Genomic DNA, 23,681 nt, shown 5'->3' on the forward strand with positions numbered 1-23,681 from the left:
AAACTAGAAAAACAGATTTAAAAGAGTTTGAGTCATACCAGGCATGGTGGCTTACATCTGTAATCCAAGCACTTGGGAAGCTGAGGCAGGAGGACCATTTGAGCCCAGGAGTTTGAGTGCAACTTGGGCACCATAGTGAGACCCCATCTCAAAATAACAGCATTTAAATATATCATTATCAACCCCATTGTCACCTTTCATCCCTGTCATCATCGTTAAAACCACATATTGGTTGGTCTATTTCCTAGAAGAATACATGTAGGACGAGGGGTGTAGCTCAAGTGGTAGAAGCCTTGCCTAGCAAGCCCGAGGTCCTGGGTTCTAATCCCTAGTACTACAAACATACACATGCATATGTATATACATACACACACAGAAACATGCACACACATATGTGTGCATAATTATTTATATCTTCAACATTTATACATTAAAGCATATGTTGTTTGGTCTACTTTCTTAGCAGGATATACATCTATTCATACATATATGCATATGTGTGTGTAATTCTTTATAGTGGACCCTTGGTATCTACAGGTATATGGTTCCAAAGAGACCGCCATTGAGGAAAAATCGTGACTGCTCAGGATGCACAGAGTTCACTACTGTAAAAGTACTCAAATTTGTCTCTTCCGTATGTACAGTAGATCTGAACATCCGAACAGGCATAACATGAAACTGCATGGAGTAGGCTTCATTACTGCCATAAATATTGTAGTGCATATTAATCCCAGCCTCCAAAAACTAGATCTTATTTCATGCTGCTCATCTCAAATACTGTGGATGCTTGATTCATTTCCCATGGGGAAAGACATGCTGCCTTTAAACAAATCTCAAAATTTCACTTTATCACTTCAGTTAAGCACACTAAGTGCCCCTGTTTGGCTTGGAAGGTATTTTGGGCCCCATTTACTTTTTCACAAAAAAAGTAGGCATATTTTCACAAAATGAAGGGCAGGGAAGCCCTCAGCAGAGCACATGATTTAAACACAACTGACAATATCATGGGACTGACTGAGAGCTTCTCCCATCCACTGAGCTACAGAATGCATGGGCAGGAATTTAACGTTTTTGTTTTTGAAATTTCTTTCTTTTTTCTTTTATTATTAATATGTGCATACAAGGCTTGGTTCATTTCTCCCCCCTGCCCCCACCCCCTCCCTTACCACCCACTCCGCCCCCTCCCTCTCCCCCCCCAATACCCAGCAGAAACTATTTTGCCCTTATCTCTAATTTTGTTGTAGAGAGAGTATAAGCAATAATAGGAAGGAACAAGGGTTTTTGCTGGTTGAGATAAGGATAGCTATACAGGGAGTTGACTCACATTGATTTCCTGTGCGTGTGTGTTACCTTCTAGGTTAATTCTTTTTGATCTAACCTTTTCTCTACTTCCTGAATTAATTTCTTTTATTATTTATTTATTTTTTCATGTGCTTCGTTAAAACTGGGTGTAATAAATCCATGAACAAGGTGGTCTTACATAATTAATCACATTTAATATGCCTATATTACAATTATATTATTTATAGAAGTTTATATCTATGACTTTTATTTTTGGTCCTGCAGATGAACCCAGGGCCTTGCACCATGTACTCTACCACTGGGCTAGAACCTCGACCCCCTAATTCATAGCGTTTATATATTATATATTAATGGTTATTGCTATATTATATAAAATTATATATGTATTAAATGCTTCTACAAACTTGAGATCATATATTTCAATAACTTATTTTTCTCCTTCATGTCAATGTAGTCTATGTCATTTTTAATGTCACAGTAATATTAAGACTATTTTGACGTTCAAAGTAACTAGAGTAGAATGAAGGGCAAGGTGTGATATTGGAGAGAACCTGGGCTTAAAAAATCAGATACACCTGGATCCAACTCATTCTTCTACTCACAAGTTGTGTTCCCAGTACACTAACTGTGTAACTTTGTATCAACTCTCGTCCTTATCTATGAAATGGAGATAGCAGGACTCACTTCATCTTGAAGTTAAAATGAGACATCTAATAATGTCTTCACTTAGCACAATTGGATTGTTTTTCCACCCTTCCTTTAAACAGAAGGGAAACAGGCGCCAGTGGCTCACCCCTGTAATCCTAGCTACTCAGGAGGCAGAGATCAGGAGGACTGAGTCTTGAAGCCAGCTCAGGCAAATAGTTTGTGAGACCCTCTCTTGAAAAAGCCCGTCACAAAAAAGGGCTGGTGGTGACTCAAGGTGTAGACCTTGAGTTCAAGCCCCACTAGTGCAAAAAAAAAAAAAGAAAGAAAGAAAAGAAAACAACAACTAAAAAACAAACAAAAAGCCATAAGGAAAGCTGTGAACATACACTCAGACAAGTGTGCAGTGGGCGTGGCACCTAGTGACCCCAAAGCAGGGAGGCTCACAGAAGTACCTTCCCTCCATCTTCTTGACCCTGACATGCTTCCTCCTTCACTATTCTTCCACATTAATCAAGCCTAGTTAAAGGCCCTATGAATAAGTTGCTGAGTCCTTAAGACCCCATCATCACGATTTCCATCACCACCAAAATCACCTCTCTTCCCCATCATTACTGTCACCACCTTCAACATCACCATCACTATCACTTGCATCCCCATCATCCCCATCACACCCGGTAACATCTTCATCGCTGTCATCCACATCCCCATCCTCATCACTCTCATTATTCTCATCACCATCTTCGTGTCACCACCGTCATCATCACCATTACCGTCATCTCCTAGCTGGGGATCTGGGACCACTTTGTCTTCTAGGCCTGCTTCTGGACATTATGGCTTCTGCGATCATGGCAAGTCTAGTCCTGCATCCTGGGACAGTGAGAAAGCAAATGCATCCAGATGGACTCCAGCTGTAAAGCCCTGGTCTCTGAGCCTTCCCCTTTTGGTCCCACAGGGGGGTCAGTTTCAGTGAGACAGCAGCAGCTGACGCTGCCCTTGGATACATCACTGCCTTCCTGGTCCTCCTGTCCACGGTGAAGCTTTGGCATCTTCTCAGGTTGAATCCCAAGATGAGCATGATCACATCATCCCTGCGCCGTGCCTGGGGCGACATTTCAGGCTTTATTACCGTCATCCTTGTCATGCTCCTGGCTTATTCCATTGCGGTGAGTGGCTCCTTTGGGCAAATCTCAGGGCCAGCCTCTATGAAGCCAGGGCTACTTGGTGGTATGGAGTGGACAGTTAGGGTTGGGGAAATGCTGGGAACCTAGGGAGATGGTTCAGTCTGTGTCTTTTAGATGGGAATCTCATGATTTATACACCTCTAATGGCAAAGATGGGGACCGTGGAAGAGTATAAGTGAAGAGGCATGAAGGATTCCCTTCAGCAGTTACACCTTCCTTGATAGGCCAGTTCTCCAAATGCCCTAATGCCTCAGAAGGCACATGGTTAATTCCTAGATGTTTGCAGAGCATGCCCACTGGGTTGGTGTATGAACTGGGCCACAGAGTCCCTGAGTGAGGGCAGAGATGAAGGAGGGGTGGAAATGACCATGGGGTACACTTGTGCTTGCCACCCTAGGCATGAGGCATGAACTTGGTAGGGCCTATGCTATTTCATTTGACCCCCATTTTGACATCTATTTGTGACTGGAAAAACAAACAAACAAAAATGAAAATGAAACCCAGTGTTAAATGTTCAACTCTTTCTTATTATGAGGTAATATGAGAAATAAAGACCCTCTTCTGACCCTTTCCACATCCTCACCTCCATCAAAATCCATACCCCCAACTCTGAAACTCAACAAGTCCATGATTTCCTCCACACCCTGGAGCCCACCCACCTTTTGAGTCTTTAGCCCTGTGTTGACCCTCTCTTCACTTTGACCTCTTCCCATTCTCACCTCAGCCCCATCCAGTCTCTCACTTCCCACCATTCCCTGACCATATATATTTTCCACCAGTCTACTATATGTTAGACCCCACTCTACACCTATCCCTCACCCCACTGTACATCCCTACCACCACTGTCCTGAGCTCTCCTTCCATCCCTGGTACCCTCCATCTTCTTTTCCTACTCTCAGAAAGTGGGGCTGGATTAGATGTGATATTGCACTCCTGTAATCCCAACTATTCAGGAGGAGGAGGTAGTGGGATAGCAGGAGGCTGGCCCCTATCTAAAACAATAAACTAAAGCAAAAAGGACTGGGGCATGGTTCAAATGGCAGAGTGCCTGCCTAGCAAGCATGAGGCCCTGAGTTCAAACCCTAATTCTGCCAAAAAGAAAAAAGAAACCGTGTGGGTGCATTGATGGAGTGATGGAGGGTATATGCTGCAAAGGGTGGTTTTTCTGAAAGTCCCCCGTATGTATGCGTAGCTCATGTGGATTGATTCAGTCCTCCGTCTGCAGTTCAGAGTCATTGCAGTGACCCCTGAGACCAGAAGTCACCACCTCAGAGTTAAGAGGTTCTGGTTTTCCTCTAACATCACAGCCCTAAGAAAGTCTTGGGGATGGGTGGTGGTGGTGAGGGAAAATGTGGCAGGGAATAGCCCTGTCCAGACAAAAGCAGCCCATAGTCCCTCCAGCAGAGTTGGAGCCTCAGAACACTCCGTTCTGTCGTTGCCTCTTTGAGCAGCCATCTGGTGACTGCAGCAGAGGCTTAGCCCAGAGGAGCTTGGAGAGCTCCTGCAGCTGGTGGGTGCCCACAAGCTGTGATTGCAACCAAGGTCCTGGACAAGGTCATCTGGGAAGATGCTTCCAGAGCGCGCAACATACATACACTCAGGCACATGTGTGCAGGTTCCAGTGCCCATAGGAGTACACATGCACACTCTCACATAGGCACACATGTGTGGTCTTGCAACACACAAGGCCATGGAGAGAAACACACACATCACACACCCAACTGGGTGCATATACACACCCATTTCAACAACAGCCAGGCTGAGGAGGTGGCTGACACAGGTCACTGTATGGAAAAGCAGGATTTGAGGCGCTCCACACTGTCTTCCCGTTCATCAGTACTCTTTCCATAACAGTTGAACTCAATATTTTAAGTTCAACTTGGTTGAACTTAAAAGTTCAAGTTGAATTTTAAGTTCAACTTGGTTGGAAACTCCGTTCCTACAAAAGCCTCTCTGATGCGGCAGAAACGCTGATCAGCCTTCAGCTGGGGATCTTCAACTATGAGGAGGTAAGAGGGGGTCTGGACCCGTCTTCATGAAAATTAGAAAATGTGCTTCCCACCCAGCCTCCCTCATGTCACTCTCCCCCATCCCACCCCGTGGGTATGTGGCCTGGCAAGCACTGGGCAGCTTTGGACAAGTGAAAATGTTTCTCTCCTTCTAGGGAGCCTGCCCTGGGGACCCTGCTTGCAGAAGAGCTCCAGGTGTTGGCTGCTCAGGGGAGGGCTGTCCTGGGGTGAGGGGGACTTGTCTCCAACTGGTCATTTCTGGCCAGAGGCAGCAGTGGGCAGGGGTGCTGCCTGCTCCCTCTCAGTAGAGCTCTTCCTATCTGTTTAGCCCCATGCAATGGGAGCCTTCTTGGCTCCAGGCTCTGCCCAGCTCTGAATACCCTTCTTGGTTTCCTTCTTGGTGGGGAGGTGGCCACTTGGACATGGACACGGGATACCAGAAATAACTCTGACTTTCTTCCTGTCAGGTCTTGGACTACAGTCCAGTGCTTGGCTCCTTTCTCATTGGGTCCTGTATTGTGTTTATGACATTTGTGGTGCTAAATCTGTTTATTTCTGTCATCCTTGTGGCCTTCAGTGAGGAACAAAAATATGATTAGGTGAGCTCCTTTGGCCTATTTATCATGTCATTGACCTTAAGCGATGTTAGATTTAGGGGAACTTGAGAGACCATTGTAGCTCAAAGCTCTAATTTCACAGGAGGGAAACTGAGGCCTAATAGCAAATTACTTCATCAGGGTCACAAGCAAGGGGCAGAGCAGGAGTCAGAACCAGGCATCTTGATTCCTGGCTTAGGACTGTTCACTACCCCAGTGATTCATTGCTAACTGCACAATGATTCACTTGCAGCCTTTTGGAGACTACAACTGCCTGTTCTGAGTCCAACACAAACAGAACCTCTGGGGAATTACCACATGCTGGTATTTTTGAAATCTCCCTGGGTGATGTTAATGTGTTGCCAAAATCAAGAATCTGCACCATACTCAGAAACTTTAACCTCACAAAGTGGCTTGGGAGGGATGAACTGGGGCCTTGAGGTCAACTTTCTACCATGAAGACTGTTGGTTGCCTGTCCCCTGTAGACTCTAGATTATTACCCACCCTCACCATCACTTACAGAACGCTTTCTTCACAACAGACTTTGTGCAGAAGACCCTGTACAGTCAATTTTATTTAATTCTCAAAATAAAGTGCCCGGAGCCGGTAGTTCATGCCAGGAATCCTAGCTACTCAGGAGGCAGAGATCAGGAGGATCACAGTTCAAAGCCAGCCTGGGAAAATAGTTTATGAGACCCTATCTCAAAAAAAAAAAAATCACAAAAAAGGGCTGGTGGAATGGTTCAAGGTATAGACCCTAAATTCAAACTCCAGTACTGAAAAAAAAAAGAATCTTGATGAAGGGCTGGGGCACAGTTTAAGAGGTAGAGTGCTTTCTTTTCATTCCCCAGAATTTCCTCCCATGTCAGGCTAGGCCAGGAGGTAAACAGAGAAAGCAGAAGTAATAATAAGAGCTGGCAGTGTGGCTCAAATGGTACAGTGCCAGCCTAGCAAGTGTGAGGCCCTGAGTTCAAATCCAAGTATAGCAAAAAAGAAAAAAAAGAAGTAGCAATAACAAGACACAGAAGAAAGAGCCACTCTCAGAAGAGGGTCTGTATGATGCCAGTGCTGCTTAAATTCAGATTCAATACCCCAGCTTTCTCTGTCAAGTTTGGGATTTAAAATGCCACTAGAAAAACCCAGGCAGACTCAGCAGTGAGGAAGAAAGAGCCCACAGGGGACAAAGGAGAAAGTGTATACCCCTTCTTTGGGAAGAAAAGCCCCAGAAGGAGGCCATCCCAGCCCTAGAGCAACCTTAAAGATGAAATGACTTTAGGCTGGGACCATGTAGTACAGTAAAACCATGGTTTCCCCTTAGAAAGCAAGTCCCTGTAGAAAATGGCTCAGATATGTTATTTGTTCCTTTCTCCCTTGCAGCTGTCGGAGGAAGAAGGAGAGATTGTGGATTTGCTCCTGATGAAGACACTCAGTTTCCTGGGTGTCAGATGTAAAAGAGAGAGGCCTCTGAGCAGTGGTGAGCAGCCCCAGTCACCCTCTAAGACTCTGTTCCCTCAGCAGGCACAAGCTTTGCCCAGGCTTTAAGCTGCTTATCTACCTGATGGTCTCCGTGTGGGGAAGGTCAGAGACCTAGGCCTGCACTTACCAGTGATTCTGTAGTCTCTCCAGAGCACTGGTTTTTGTGTCTATATAAGAGGTACTGAGCCCAGCAAGTAAGATAGTAAGAATATGTACTTACACAGAATCGCCACGACTGAGAGGCTGTTTATTCAAATGTACTTCCCTCTCAAAATAAAAAAAAATATATATAGTATGGGAAAAATGTCTCTGTTAAGTAATTACTTCATCTTTTTGGTCTGTCAGGAGTTGTTCTCGAATGATTCTAGTTCAAGGCTATTGGGAGAAATGCTAATGAGTGTCCCAGGGCTGTTGGAACAAAGTATGACAAGCTGGGTGGCTTAACACAACAGAAAGTTATTGTCTTACAGTTCTGGAAACCAAAAGTCTGAAGTCAAGGTGTTAGCAGAGCATGTTTGCCTCTGAAGCTCTAGGGAAGAATCTGTGCCTCTTCTAGCTTCTGGCGTTTCCAGGCAAGCCTCTTGGATGCCCCACTCCCATCATATCACATGGTTTCTCCCTCTCTTCTCATCTACCCTACTCACCTGACGAATGACAACTGCCGGCAGCTCAACTTCCCAGAATGGTCACACTCAGACGTAGTGGGAGTTAGGACTCTGACCACTCTAGCTATTTATTCATTTATTTAGGTGGTTCTGGGCTTTGAACTCAGGGACTTACTCTTGCTAGGCAAGCACTTTATCACTTAAGCCACTCTGCCAGCCTTGTTTTGTATGTTTGAGATAGGGTTTCACAAACCATTTGTCTGGGCTGGCTTTGAACCTTGATCCTCCTGATGTCTGCCTCCTAAATAGGTAGGATTATGGGCATGAGCCACTGGCACCCAGCAAATGGTTAGGTTTATTTATTTTTTTTTTTTTGGTGGTACTGGGGTTTGAACTCAGCCTCACGCTTGCTAGGCAGGTGCTCTACCTCTTGAGCCTCTCCACCAGCCACCTGGGTTCTTTAACAGGAAACTGTCCTTGCCTTCAGTGTGCTCAGAGTGCACTGCAAAGTGTCCCAGGACATCTGCAGTTATTCCCAAACTTCTCTGGCCAAGGTACCAGGTACTGAAGCACTTCACACAGGCCTGGTGTTCCTTACACAATACTCCAGGACTTGTATCTGCCCCAGTGGTCTTCAACCTTGACTGTATGCTACAATCCCCACAATTCACCCCATTAGGCCACACTCTGGGCTGAGAGTCAGCTGCTCAGCTGGTTCCAAGGTGCAGCCAGACTGGATGAACACACTTGAAGTTCTGCAAACCACAAGTATGGAGAATAAAGGACTTCCAGCTGGGGTGAGCATGAGCGTACACTTCCCCTCCCCCACAGAGGGGATGAGCTTCTAGCATCCCTTCTAGGTCACCTTATCTTGTCCCTCCTTCTCACACACCCATTGTGCAGATACTGCAGATTCCTTGCCCCAAATCCATCCCAGGCTTTTTCCGGACTTTGTTGGATAGTTCTCTACCCCTCCCCCACATGACTCAGGCAGTCACTTCAGGTAATCCCACTTTATTTTAGTAATGGTAATCCATTTCCCTTGACCGTGGTTTAGGATAGCCCCAACCAGTAAGAAATAAGTGGAGCTCTCTAAGGCAGAAGGCTCCTTGCTAATTAAAAAAAAAAAGACTCAGAGATGGGCACTTATGCTGCTGGACACTGACTGCTCTAAGATAGCTGGAACATTGGCAGCTATCTTGAGACCATGGGGAACAATCTGAAGATAGCAGAACAGAAAGATAAGAGGTCTTTAAACAACTGACTTAACCAACCCTAGAGATGAACTTCTAGCTGGATAAAACCTTAAAGATCTTATGACAGGTGAATCAAAATCCGGCCATACTATCCTGATAATCAAAACCTACAAACCCATGAGCCCAGAATCCTTTATAAAGAGCCACAGTAACATGCAGTATACACGGACCCTGGAGAAGTTTCATGTTCTGTCCAGTCAAAGGTCCCTCATCCAACACCCCTCTCCCCCCCAGTTAAGCACTCTACAACTGTGCTGTTCCTCAGACTGCTGTTCCTCAGACTTTCTTTTGTTTTATTTGTTTAAGGCAGGGTCTCACCGTGAACTCAGGCTGGCCTGGAACTGGCTATGTAGCCTGGGCTGGCCTTGAATGTGTGATCCTCCTGCCTCAGCCTCCCAAATGCTGGGATTACAGTTGTGTGTCACCATGCCTGGCTTCCTCATCCATTCTATATGGCATCAGGTATGAAGATGAGCTATGTATCCAGAAACATCCATCAAATAACCCATAGTAGGATCTACGCACATTCCGTAATAGACAGTTACAGAAATCTACCCAGATATATAGCATGCTTGTTTCAAACAGGAAAAGTTCTAATATCTGGAGAAGTTGTAAATTCTTCACCTCTCCTGTCTTTATCATCTACTCTCCACTTCTCTCTTGACTAAATATCAAACTTCTCCTTTAATCGTGCTAAAAAGAAAATACATTTGTTACCTCAAAGAGATGAGTGGGCCCCTCCTGAAATACCTGGAAGGAACGACCACCTGCAATTTTCAGGTGCTTGCAAATGTGCAGTGAGATTGTTACCAAAAAGTCAACCAAAAGTGTTGTCAGAAATTCAGCACAGCTATCTACCTCCACCTGTGAGAGAAGAATTCAGGCAAGACATGAAAACATAGTGAAAGTGAAGTCTACTAGGAAAAGAACACACTTTCAAGAGACTGAAAGTGGGCCATCTCTAGAGTGAGCAATGACAATTATTTCTACTGTGGCAGCAGTTTTTACTGAGGTGGAAGAGGCTTAGAGCATTCTAGGAGGCTGAAATCACAGTTGAGGTCACAAGGCTAAGGTATGTCTATAGATTAGTAATGTTCCAACTACCGATGGGTCCACCTGACCCCTTAGAGTCTGGTCTTTGTTTTGTTAAGTAAAGATCTATTGTTTTAGGAACTGATGTTAAACCACTTTCAGGTGATGACTCAAAAGCATCTAATGATATCCAGGACCTTTGTGGGCTATTTTAATCCTAACAGAAGCATATCCCAATTGTTCATGGCTAACTGCGACCTAACAAGATGACCTTCCAAATGTAAGGTCATGGATGTTACAAAGACTGCAACAGTTGGAAAACAAAAAGGATTTTTAACTATATTCAGTGATTGTTACAAAAACAAAACAAACAAACAAAAAAGCACTCTACACTTGCTATTTTTTGGTGGAATAGCCTGTGATGTAGCTTGAAAGGAAAGTGAAGCCAAAAAGAGAGACACACCAAGAAAGAATATGTGAACTTCACAAGCAGCAGATCTTTATTAGGGAGAGGAGACCTGAGAGGGACCCTGGGCCTTCACAGTAACACTCTGAGAGGGGCAAGAGCATGCCTTTCTTAGAGGCTGGGGACTTTAAACATCCTGTGGGGGGAAAAGGAGGTTGGTGGGGGGATGGGCATTAGATAAGATGGTTGGGAAGGAGGATGGGGGGAGGTGATGGACATGAGCGGGAAAGTCATTGGGGTTGGGCAGCTATGTGTGTTGTTTTTCTCTGGCTCTCTTATCGGAGGTAGCCATGTTTGCGTTGTTTCAGTGTTTCTCGACATTCCAGCATAGCCTATACATTGATATAGGATCTGGTCCTTTTCACCAAATGAGTTAGTAAAGCTGAGAATAAATTTTTTTTGGGGGGGGGCAGGCACCTGTGGCTCACTTCTATTATCCTAGCAACCTGGGAGACTGGGATTGGGAGGATCAAGTTTCGAGGCCCACCTGGACACATAGTTTGCAAGACCCCATCTCCAAAACAACCAGAGCAAAATGTACTGGAGGTGTGGCTCAAGTGGCAGAATATCTGCTTTGCAAGTGTGAGGGTCTGAGTTCAAACCCCATCCCACCCCCCTCCAAAAAAAAAAATTAGGACATGGGTTGCATTAAATGGAACTGGCTTGTGATAAAACAACATTACAAACAGAAACCTGATGTTATAAAAGTTAGCCAAGATCTGGGGTGAAGAGTGGGCCAGTGTGATCCCTTCAACATCCCAAACTGAGGCAACTAGACCAGCCTATAAGTTAAGTCCTAATGTTAGGTAACACTTAGTCATGAGTGATGGGGATATGCAAAGGGAACTTTAAATGGATGATTCTTCAAGGTTGCTGAGAGAAAAACATTGTATTTAAACTTTCCACTCTTTTTGTTATTGTTTGTTTGATGGTACCGGGGCTTGAACTCAGAGCTCCTAGGCAGGCACTCTACCGCTGGAGTCACATCACCATCAAACTTTCCACTCTTAACAGAGGCAGTTAAGATCAGAATAGCCCACCGAGGTAAAGAGATTTCACAGATGTTTTCGAGTTTCCTGCCATGAGGTGGGGTAGCATTAGTTTCTGACACAATAGATCTTAACAAAACAAAGATCCAGGCCTGTAAACCATAACCTAGGGGTCAAGTGGTCCCTAAAATAGTTTGTACATTATGAATCTGTAGACCTACCAGAGCCTTGTGACCTTGACTGTGACTTCAGCCTCCTGGGCTCATCCTGGGGAGGGACTTAACTGCTCCTTCCACTTCAATAAAAACTTGTGCCAAGTAAAAAGAATTGTTGTTCTTGTTCTTATTCTAGAGACACAGTCTATTGAAAGTGTATTCCTTTATAATAAGTTTTACTATCATTTTTACTGCATTTTTCACCTTGCCCAAATTCTTGAGGATGCAGAGACTGTGGCAGATAGCTGTGCTAACTTTCCAGTAACACTACCACCGCGACCTTACAGCTCTGTCAGTGATAAAATGCCTTCCCTACTCTTCTGGCCAAGTCACTTAATTCTCTCAGCCTCTGTGCGTCCTTATCTATGGAATGAGAGTAATACCTGTCAGAAAGGGGGTATTTAGGCAGGATAAAAAAGACAATGTCTGCACACTGCCAGGCACACAGCAGGTACTCAATAGATGGTGCTTGTTTACTCAGGACAATGGAGCAGGACAGTCATTGCAAGGCTCTGCACAGTTTGCTGACAATCCCAAGAGGACCAAGTGGAAACTTAAGTGCAACTACACAGCAGTCTGGAAAAGACGCCCTCCCCTGTGGTCCTGAAGTTTTCCACTTCGGTGTTTACTGACTGGGTCCACTGCATCAAGTCTGTGTTGAAGGTCTTTCCCAGAACTTCATTTGTTTTCTGTATTCTTGGATCTGGACCATGACTTCGGCTTTTCTCGGAAGGCCACGGTTAGGGGGCTGGCTGATTAAGCAAGAATCTGTCCACACTGGGTCTCAACTCCCTGCCTTATGCACACTGCTGCATTAGTGACTGGCTCTGGTCCACTCTCCTCTCCTGACGCTGGGCAAGTCCTTTCTCTATAAGCTTCTTGATTCTGCCTGTCCCATTTGGGGTCTCTGGGCCTCTTGGGGGCTGTGAAGTAATAAAATGGGCTCCTGGACTGTTTTCAGTATTTGAGAAAGTAGAGGGCATGTGTGTGCACGATTTTGGCCAATGCCCCAACAACCACCTTCGGTGGGATGAATCCCGCTATGGGTGACCCTGGTCGAGCGGAGAAGGACGGGTCTGCACCCTTCAACCGAACGAGCGGTGCCTTGCCTTCCCCAGGACCTCAAGGCTCAATGGCACCGGAATGCGCCGGCCCAGGGAAGTCACCCTTGCCTGGAGCCTTTCTCGCAGTCACCGCGGGGGCGCAGCTCTGCCTGCACAGCGTCCGGACAGAGGGACCCCGGGGCTGCTGACTAAGCGTTTTCACGCCTGGAGCGAGGCCCCGCCCATCCCGGAGGCCCCGCCTCCAGTCCCGGCGGCCCAGCCTGGCTCCAGCCCGACACACAGTCCCCGCCCCTCGTCCACGGCCCCATCCGGGCCTCAGCTCTTCCACATATCCCCGCCCCTCTGGGGCGTCGCCCTATCCGAGGCCGCACCCAGCCGAGGAGGCCCCGCCCCCGAACGCTGCCCAATCAGGTCCCCCCATCCAGGGCTCCGTCCCAGCGCTTCGGTCCCGCCGGCACGCTCCGGCCCGGGCGCTCCGCCCCGCCTTGCCTCGCCCCGCCCTGCTTTCGCCACCCGGGTGGCGGAGGCGCGGCCCTGCGACCCTTCCTCCGAACCCCTGCGAACATGGCGCTGCGAATGGCGAGGAGCGTGGGGGCCGCGGCCTGCAGCCTGCGCACGGCCTTGGCCCCCGCCGCGCCCTGCCCGCCGCGGCTCTGGCGGCTGAGGGCGGGCGCAGTGCGGACGCTGCGCACGGGACCCGCTCTGCTCGCGGGTAAGCGCGCGGCACGTGGGCGGCCGGCACCTCCTCCCCTTGGCTCGCCGCGGGCTGAGCGGGACCGGAGCGCGCGAAGTCCGGCCCTCCGAAGCAGTCGCCAGAAGACACGAGCAGCCTTTGTGCCGGCGGTAGAAAGCGGGAAGCGGGAGGGGAGGGGAGGGGAGGTCGCTGGGCAGTGCTGGCCCGGCCCGGCCCCGCAGGTGCTGGAGAAGCCAGGCGGGCCCCGCGAGGTTCATTGTGCCCCGTGTTGATCTCGCTCTTGTGCGCACTGGGACCCTAAATGAGAGGTCTTTTGTTTACGAATGCACCATTACTGAGAACTCCAGACACAGTTAATTAAGCAGGGCACTTCCTAAAACCAAAGCAGTGGGTCTGGATTGCTAATGGCTAAGACCAGCGTGTCGTTGAAGGCCTCTGTCCCCCCAGAACAGAAAGGTGCAATCTCTGGACCCACCACGAAGACCTGCGAAAGCGCACCGAGTCGCCGATGTGGCCTGGGCTGAAGAGAGGCGGACTTACACGGACTTGAAATAACTGGGAGGCCTGGCCCTGGACTGTCGGCCGATTGTGCAGCAGTGGCACAATTGGCCCCAGAGGACCGTTTTCTTTATGCGCAAAGACTTGACACTAACTGCTGTTTGTAAGAACTCAGCCTTCTTATTTGGGGTGCAGAGCTCTGGATGGCTGTTGTCTTAAGGAATTCACTGGTTTTGGAAGCTGTTTGGAGCTGGAGTTCTTGATCATTTTATTCCAAAGTTTAAAGCTTTTCTCTTGCTAGTGTTCTCAGCTGTGTGTGACACGCCAGTGCATTCATTACTGATTTGAATACAGTGATTCATTACCGATTTGCATTCTCTTTCTCAGCGAACTTCTCTTAAAGTCCATGCTTTTTTTGGTTGTTACTCAACGTTACTCTATCTAGCTGTTTGCATTCTCTAGTTACCTGGTTAAATATTGCCTAAAATATCAATGTCCGTGATATGGTTAAGCGCCTAGGGTTTTTTCTTCGTTATTTTTAGTGGACACAAAATTGCACATATTTATGGGGTACAGTGCATCTAAGCTCTTAAAAGATCATAGACCCCACTTCCAAAAAACTATGTGATCTGGGCCTAGTGACTTTTCTGAATCTGTTTCCCTTGTTAGAAAGTGGAGAGAATACCTACTTCACAGACTTGCTGGGAGGATGAAAAGAAACAATGTAATTTTTGTACTTGCACCCTGCTGCATGCTAAGTACTGGGAAGATGTATAGCATCAAATAAATAGTAAGAAAAGAAATATATCAAAATATATTTCATCTGGCTATTGAAAAGAAAATGTAAAGTTTTTATGAATTACAACTCCGATTTTCTGAGGCCAAAGCGTGCTTTTCAAGGTCCAGTAAAAAAGTAATTATTTATCTGTCCACTTTTTTTTCCTGTTGGGCAAGGGTTAAAGGAGAATTGCAGTAATATTGGTAGTCTTTAGCCTAAGTAGCATACCTAGTAAAAAAATGTATGGACTTTGAATTCATCTGGACCTAGTACCAAGTTTAGTAATGTTGCTGTATTTGGGGTTGCTGATGATCTCCCAAGGTAATCTTTACAATTAGGCAAGGTGGCCAGGACAGCTGTCTCAGGGGGGGTCATACATTTATAATTGTTCAGCCCTTTCAAAAAGTTTCTTAGTTTTGAACTGCTCATAATTGGTAATGTAATCAGCGAGTTCTAGAGTTGGAAGAGAATGAAAGAATTAAGTGTTGTAGCCAAATAACTATATATCATCTGTTTTGCCCAGAATCCATTTGCTTGGTAAACTTTTTCTTTTTTAGGGGGGGTAGTAGTTTTTGAACTCAGGGCCTATACCTTGAGCCACTCTACCAGCTCTTTTTTTGTGATGGGTTTTTTCCCAAGATAGGATCTCCCAAACTGTTTGCCTGGGTTGGCTTCAAACTGTGAGCCTCCTGATCTCTGCCTCCTGAGTAGCTAGGATTACAGGTTTGAACCACCAGCGCCCAGCTTTTTTTTTTTTTTTTTTCTGCAGTGCTGGAGATTGAACTCTTAAGCATGCTGGCTAAAAGCTTTACCACTGAGCCTGTGCCCTCTTCTTTAAACAACAGTAGCCAGTTTCTTCAAGGACAGGCTTAAATGATTAAAGAATTTTAAGAACTTAAGATACAATTGAGAGATCAGTTTCATCCCTTTATAACTAAGTCACAGTGAAGCCACCTTAAGTCAACACCTACCTAAAGAGACGTTTTTTCTTTTTTAAGGTTAAATTGTTCTTGAGAAGTAGTCTTGCCATGTTATGCAGGCTATCCTTGAACCCTAGAGCTCAAACCATCCTGCTTCAGCTTCCTAAATAGCTGGGACTACAGGCACATGCCTTTCTCTCTCCTCCCTCCCTTCCTTCTCCCTTGTTCTTTCCTTCCTCCTCCTCTCCTCCATTCCAGCCCTTTTTAAAATTTTTATTTTGACACAGGACCTCACTAAATTGCTGTGGTTGTCCTTAAACTTTTGATACTTCTGCCTCAGCCTCCTGAGTAGCTGGGATTAAATTATACTTAGTGTATAAACTTAATGAAATATGTTCCAAATTTCTTTGTGTGATTTAGGCTGAGTAATGTTAAAGCAAATAAGCCAGTTTCCCAAAAATGCACAGTGTTCATATTAAGCCATCTTGCTTAAGTAATAACACTGTTTAGATGTGCTGTCCTTAATTTGGTCTTTGTTCTTTCTTGGGTGGTGTACTACTGAGAGACTGTGTCAGTAAGTCACGCACAAATCTTACTTTTTGACAGTAATGATGTGAAGAGACTTTTTAAAAAGTGATGCTACTGCTTTTCTAAAGTATTGCTCCTCTGTTTTAGTGCGTAAATTCACGGAGAAACACGAATGGATAACAACAGAAAATGGTATCGGAACAGTGGGAATCAGTAATTTTGCTCAGGTATTGGATTGTCTTGAAATAGTTGTGATTGTCTGCTCTCAAGTAATTTGGATTGTCTTTACCTTATAAAAACTGTTTACTCTGTGTTATCTTTTGGGACCTTTTAAAGGCCCCTAGAAGAAAATCAGGTGAAGCAACTAAAATGTCCTTTAGTGAAGGAGTATGTGGTGTTGTGAGAAGATATACTATGCTTGGCCTGGTAATGCATGCCTGGAATCCCAGCTGTTGGGAGGAGGAGGACAGAGAGTTTAAGGCTACACTGGGCTAAGTAATGAGTTATAGGCCAGCCTGGACTACATAGTAAGACACTGTCTCAGAACAAAACAAAAAAAGATATTGGGTCGACATTTAAAAGTAAGAAATATACATTATTCAAGAAAGAAATAGTTTTATTTAGAGCTTAAAATTAAGAAAAAGAGCTAGCAAAGGTCTAGAGGGTTGCCAGGATTTTGTGGGTACAGTGATACCATGAAGAGAGGGGAAACCCAAATAGGCACAAGATTTAGTCTTTTTTTCTTTGTTAATTCCCCTGTCTTCAGTGATTTCATGTTGAAATGATGTTTAAAAGAAAATGAGAAGCCAAAGAGTAGCACGGTCCAGTGATTTTTCAGCTGGATGTATGTGTGGGTGAGACAGGAGGACAAAGAGGACGTTAACTGGTGAGAGGAAACAAAATTCTTTGACATGTTGGATTCTCAGGTCCTAAAAGTTACTGACAGTGTTGTCACTGGCTGTCTGTGTATCTATGTGAGGCCTAGTACAGGTGGCCTTGTGAAATATTTTATGAAATGTTGTCCTTGCCTCCCGAGTGTATCCATGGGGGAATGACCCACATGGAAACTGCATACAAAGCATTGTGCTATAGAGGTCACTGGGAGGGGGAAGGAGATGTGATTCACTCATCCGAGGGAGAGGCCACTTCTGAAGACAAGGTCTTGAGGACTGTGGTTTATAGAATCTATGAGTAGAATTTCAGCCACTGCAGTCTGGTCATGGCGTAAGTAAAACTGCAGAGGTGAAATGCACATGTGTTAAGAGAGCTGGTCTTGCTTGGGGCACATGGCTTTTGCCCAAGCTGGCGTCTAACTCAAGTCTTCTTGTCTCTGCCTCCTCAGTGTTGGGATTACAAGCATGTAAAACTGGCTACTTGGCCAGTTGTTAAATTTTTTAAATGGCTGTAAGTCTACAATACATAGTCTGTATTTTTCTATTTAAGTCTAAGTAGACTTTTCTGGTTTTTTTTTTTTTTTTTTTTTTTCAGGAAGCTTTGGGGGATGTTGTATACTGTAGTCTGCCTGAAGTTGGGACAAAATTGAAAAAACAAGGTGAGTGTTTTTCTTATCTAGGACTGTCATGATTCATGCAGTGAATTTCCCTTGCCTGGTCTTTTTCTGAATAATAAAGAATAACAACTGTTTGCACCCATGGTCAGTTAGTTTTTTCGATTCAGGAAATAGTATATTCAGATAGAAGTGTTTAACACTATTTACTTCTTACAAGTTGGAGATACATGGCTATAGATAGGGTTGGTTTACTGAAAGCCATTAAGGACACCTCTTTGTTGTGTACCTTTCTGCCTCAGTGTGTCAATGTGTCAAGCCACAAGGGCAGGCTGAATAAATCCCAGTTATCCATGATGCAAAAATTTTCTTTTTTTTTTTTGGTGGCACTGGGATTTGAACTCGGCCTCAGGCCTGCTAGGCAGGTTCTCTACTCCGGTTATTTTGTAGATGGGGGTCTTGTGAACTATTTGCCTATGGTGGCCTGGACCAGTAATCCGCCCAATCTCAGCCTCCCAAGGAGCTGGGATTACAGACATGAGCCGCCGGTGCCAGCAGGGTCTGGGGTTTGAACTCAGGGCCTCGTGCTTGCCAGGCAGGTACTCTGCTGCACCTCCAGCTAAATTCATTCTTTAGTAGCTACAGGGCTTGTCCCGATTTTCTTTATCTTATGTGTTTTGAGAGGAATTTTCCAGGGTCAAGTTTTCAACTTTGTTCACATTGTTGCTTATTATCCTGCCATATTCATATGATCTGTAGTGAAGACCCCTTTTTCGTTCCTTTTTTTGGTTATAATTTATATTTTTTCTATTGTGTTGCGAGGGATCACATCACAGGGCCTCTTGCATGCTAGGCAAGTGTTCTACCACTGAGCTAAAATCTCAGCCCTTTTTTGTCCCTCTTGACCAGTCTTGCTGGCTACTTACTAATTTTGCTAACTTTTACAGAGATCTAAGTTTTTACTCTAATTTTCTCTATTTTAAATTTCTACTTCATTATAATTTCTGCTCATATCTTTTATTATTTCCTTCTTGTCACTTTCTTAATTTACTCTTCTTTTCTAGCTTCTTAAAGTAGAAACTTCAGGTTATGTTTTAGATTTTTTTTTTTTTTTTAACTTGCTGTAAAACACTCTTCCCTCATGGTGGGTGGAGCTAAAATTGCAGTTCAGTTGTTTGAGCCTTAGCTGTCACTTGGGAGTCTGCCCTGTGTGTGCACAGTTCAGAGGTCATTCAGAGACAGGGCAGACTTTACATGTAGAAATTTTGTCTCCCTTTTGTCTTTATCCTTCCTAGGAAATTCCCACTTCACTTTCCAATGGCTGTGACCACCTCAAACTCTTGACTTCTGGTCTTCAAAGCCAGTAAGACTGAGGTTTTCTTTGAGGATTTTGGCTGTCCTGCATGGTACAGATTGGTGCAAAAAAGCCGTTATCATCCCCACCCATGAACTCACCCAGTGTCATCCCTTCTTTCAAGTGTTGCCACTTCTCTAGAAATTACCTATTTTTATTTTCTTGTGTTTTTAGAATCCAAGCCATTGACTTTAAAAACTGTTTTTACATAAAACCTAAATATACCAGTTTTCTTCTAGGCACTGTTTTAGGTATATCCCATAAATTCTGATGTATTCTCATCATTCATTTGAAAGTATCTTCTAGTTTCCCTTATGATTCCTTTTTTGATCCATGAGTTATTTACAGGTATGTTGTTTTAGTTCCAAATATTTATAGCTTATCCTTATCTCAACCAGCAAAACCCCTTGTTCCTTCCTATTACTGCTTATACTCTCTCTACAACAAAATTAGAGATAAGGGCAAAATAGTTTCTGCTGGGTATTGAGGGGGGGAGCGGGAGGGGGTGGAGTGGGTGGTAAGGGAGGGGGTGGGGGCAGGGGGGAGAAATAAACCAAGCCTTGTACGCACATATGAATAATAAAAGAAAAATGAAAAAAAAAAAAAAACAAATATTTATAGCTTATTCCTATTTTACTTAATTTGTTGTAGTAAAAGGACACAGTCTGTAAGATTTTAGTTTTTGAATTTGTGACTTAGTGAATATTCCATGCGCACTTGAAAAGACTGCATGTTCTTCATTTGTTGGGTATTGTCTTAGTCTATTTGGGCTGCTCTAGCAGTACCACAGGCTATGTGGCTGGTGAATAACAGAACTTCTCGTAGTTTGTAGCTCTGGAGGCTGGAAGTCTTGAAATCAGGGTGTCAGTATGGTCTGGTTCTGGTGGGGGTGCCTTTCATGAAAGCACTAAGCACATTCATGAGGGCCAAAGCCTCTGTCTTTTAGGCTGGAGGTGTGGCTAAAGTGGTAGAGCACCTGTCTAGCAAGTACAAGGCTCTGAGTTCAAACCCCAGCACTGCCAAATCAAATAAAATCAAATACCCATTAAAAAAAAAAAGTTAGCAAAGCCTCTGTCTCCTAATACCTTCACAGTAGGTACACAGTAGTACTTCACAGTAGTACTTTCAATAGGTTAGGTTAGGTCAGTTGATGATATTGTTCATACTGTTCTTTCTGAACTTTTTATAATAAAAATGATAGCAAAATTTTTAGGAGAGGAGTATACTGTCAACAGACTGAAGCGGGTTGTCTTTAGAGTGAACACAACCCTTACTGAATTTTTGAGAGGCGGTATTAAACTCCAACTGAGGTTGTAGATTTGTCTGATTTTCCCTTTAGTCATTATTATTATATTGTTTGTTTACTTATTTATTTATTTGGATGGTGCTGGGGTTTGAATTCAGGGTCGAGTGCTTGCTAAGCAGGTGTGCTTTAGCCAATGCTCCCAGCCCCTTTTTGCTTTAGTTTGTGGATAGGGTCTTGTGTTTTCACCCTAAGGGCCTGCTGGGAACTGCAGTTCTCTCACCTACACCTCTCACATAACTTGTTTGGTGAGATAGTGTCTCACTAACTATGTGCTTGGGCTGGACTCCAATCAAGGCCAGATCTCCACCATGTAAGTAGCTGGGATTACAGCATACCATCTGGTTCTCCCTTTGGTAAATTTTTGCATTGTATGTTTTGAAGCTCTTTTATCAGGTGTATATACTTTTAGATTCTTAGTCTTCCTGGTGAGTTGATCCTTTCTTACTACAGAATGTCCTTTTTGTCTCTGGCAATTGTCACCTTGAAGTCTGCTTTGTCTGTTAATGTGAACTTTTTTAGATTTATTACTTGGATGGTATATATCTGTCATTTCACTTTTGACCTAGGTGTGCCTCTAAGAGCGTGTTTCTTAAAGATGTAGTCCTTGGACACAGCGTATAGTTTGGACTTATTTTCTTAACCATTCTGACTATATTTCCTTTTGACTAGAATGTTTAGTTTTTTTACCTTTAAAGGGTTATATTGATATGCTTGAGTTTTGGTCTAGATTCTTTTGCTATTTGCTTTCAGTTTATCCTGGTGGTTGTTCATCTGCTCTTTTAAATTTTGTTGAATTTCTTTTTTTTTTTTTTTGAGACAAGGTCTTGTTATATGGCCCATGCTGGCCTCAATCCTACCTCAGCCTCCTTCCTGGGTGCTGGTATTTACAAGAATATACCGCCATACTCTGATTCTCCATTGCTTTTTGTTGTCCTCCACTGTTTTGTTTTGTTTTGTTTTTGGCAGTACTGGGGTTTGAACTAAGGGCCTCATGCTTGCTGGGCATTTACCTGTTCTTCGGTTAATTTCAATTGATCCTCACACTGTTCTTTCTTCTCTTGTTCTTAGTCTGCTATTAATACTGTCTGCTGGAGTTTCTATTTTAGATATTCCATTTGTAGTGTCCATTTAAAAGTTTTCAGTCATGCATATTCCCTGAGCCCACTCACTGTGATGAAATCTGTACACATTTATAGCTACTTTTAAGTTTCTTTGCTAATTCCAACATGAGGGTCATTTGGAGATGTACTCCCATTAACTCCTATGTCTTTTTAATGTGTTCCCTTCTTCCTAAGATTTCACCCCTCAGGCAAACTGATTAGCTCTCTGCTCTTCTGGTGTTCTAGTCGCCCTCTGTTCTTTGGGTGGGGCACTGCTATCAGGGGAAGATCTTAGCCAGTTTGGTTTCCTTCTTTCAAGGATTGAGTTCCATTTGGTCACTCTCCAAGTCCTTCATATAAGTGTTTATGTTTTGCTCAAAGTCTATAATTGTTATCTATAGGAATAGTGGTATTTCACCATTACTGGAACTTCCTAAGGTTTTCCTTCTTTCTTTTTCCTGAGCCACAGTAAGTTCAGAGAACATTGAGTTTTTATTAAACGTAACACCTGGATACATCTGGTGTCCAGAGGCTTCACCATTTGCTGCTCATTCCGTTCAGAACAGACTGGTCTCCTTTGAGACTTCATGCCTTCATGCACCTGGGCATGCTTCACTCTCAAAGAAACATAGTGTTTTCATCATGACTGTATGAGAGGTGACGCCTCCATATTTTGTATTTTCAAACCATTCACCTGGCATTTAACGCTTCCTTTAATTTTCTCCCATGTAGATGAGTTTGGTGCTTTGGAAAGTGTGAAAGCTGCCAGTGAACTGTACTCTCCTCTATCAGGAGAAGTAACTGAAATTAATGAAGCCCTTGCAGAAAATCCAGGGCTTGTCAACAAATCTTGTTATGAAGATGGTAAGGTTTTGTTCACATTTTCATCTCCATAGTAACCTTGTGAATTATGCTTACAGCAGTTTTCTGTTTTAGGCCCTAAATACTTACATGTGAGGGTCATGCAGCCAATAAAATGGCTTAGGATTAGCCATTTATTTAGGGATTAGGTAGTGGTTTTCTTTGCCTGCTACCTCACCCTTGTAGCTCTCTAGTGCTATCTAATGCCCTAAACCTCAGTATTGGTGTACCTTTGTTAAAGAAAGGCATACATAGCCTTATGTATTCAAATCCCTATTTAAAGACTTAAATGCCAGTTGTTTATGCCTATTATAACCTAAAAGTTCATTTATTATGGTAGGCTCTGTTCTGGCTATAATTCTTTTCAGTTGTGATATACAAGTATGCTAATTTAGTTTTTAGGATTAAAACTTAAAAGTTCCACTGACAAATAATATATGTACATTAGATTAATTTGATCACTTAGTTGAATTCACTAGATTTTTTTTTTCTTTTTAATTCACTAGATTTTGAGACACTGAGAAATTTACATTTTGGATGAATTTGACATTGTACAAAGATAACTGGAATATAAGATTTTTTTGTTTTGGTTGCAGGTTGGCTGATAAAGATGACACTGGATAACCCCTCAGAACTAGATGAACTAATGAGTGAAGAAGCATATGAGAAATACGTAAAATCTATCGAGGAGTAAAAATGGCAACCCTAAATAAATCAATGTGAAGTAACGTACTTCAGCATAGTTGTCTGAAATTGGTGGTGAATAGAAGACTTACAATAACAACATTTAGCAGCACAAATGGAGAAGAAACTACTCTCAGCACTGCTACTGAAGAAATACCCTTCACTTCCCAATGATTGCACATAACCAAAATATGCACTTTTTTTTTTGCCCTAAGATATTATAACTTGTTTATATCCATCCTTGAATATGAGTCAAAATCCCCAATGATCTTCCCAATGGAAATAACTGGGAGTGGAGGAAAGTGTTTCCTGTACAGTGTCAGATAAAGAACAATGCTATCTTGATTTTATAGTAGACCGCATTTGCTGGTGCCATTTTTATACAGTGAAGCAGCAGCTTTGCAGCAAAGTAAATATTAAACCTTCATTAATCATGTTTTTTGTTTTGATGTTAATATTTCACTTAGTGACTACTGGTATTTGTGAAATGCTAATTTTAACTTATGGAAAGTTGTCCGTTTTTCTGTGGTACTAGGGATCTAAACCAGGGCCTCACACATGCTAAACATACTTTGCCACTGTGCTACACCCTCAACCCTGGAAAGTTATTT

The 23,681-nt window shown here is 43.8% G+C and overlaps 2 protein-coding genes across 2 annotated transcripts in view; both read left to right on the forward strand.

Moving 5' to 3' along the window:
* LOC109696643 (polycystin-1-like protein 2) overlaps positions 1-7,452 on the forward strand; it is an 80,780-nt gene extending 73,328 nt beyond the window's left edge. Inside the window, 4 exon segments of the mRNA XM_074056923.1 lie at positions 2,903-3,120; positions 5,046-5,140; positions 5,608-5,739; positions 7,115-7,452. Coding sequence (XP_073913024.1) covers positions 2,903-3,120; positions 5,046-5,140; positions 5,608-5,739; positions 7,115-7,279 — 610 coding nt within the window. The 3' untranslated portion in view covers positions 7,280-7,452.
* A 5,850-nt stretch (positions 7,453-13,302) lies between these two features.
* On the forward strand, positions 13,303-23,506 carry Gcsh (glycine cleavage system protein H). The gene is made up of 5 exons (XM_020170318.2): positions 13,303-13,552; positions 16,406-16,485; positions 17,747-17,810; positions 22,258-22,389; positions 22,983-23,506. Exons 1-5 carry the CDS (start codon positions 13,405-13,407, stop codon positions 23,078-23,080), a joined length of 522 nt encoding a protein of 173 aa, XP_020025907.1. The 5' UTR covers positions 13,303-13,404; the 3' UTR covers positions 23,081-23,506.
* The last annotated feature ends 175 nt before the right edge of the window (positions 23,507-23,681 follow it).

This window comes from Castor canadensis, chromosome 15 (assembly GCF_047511655.1).
Source record: "Castor canadensis chromosome 15, mCasCan1.hap1v2, whole genome shotgun sequence".
NCBI classification, from domain to species: domain Eukaryota; kingdom Metazoa; phylum Chordata; class Mammalia; order Rodentia; family Castoridae; genus Castor; species Castor canadensis.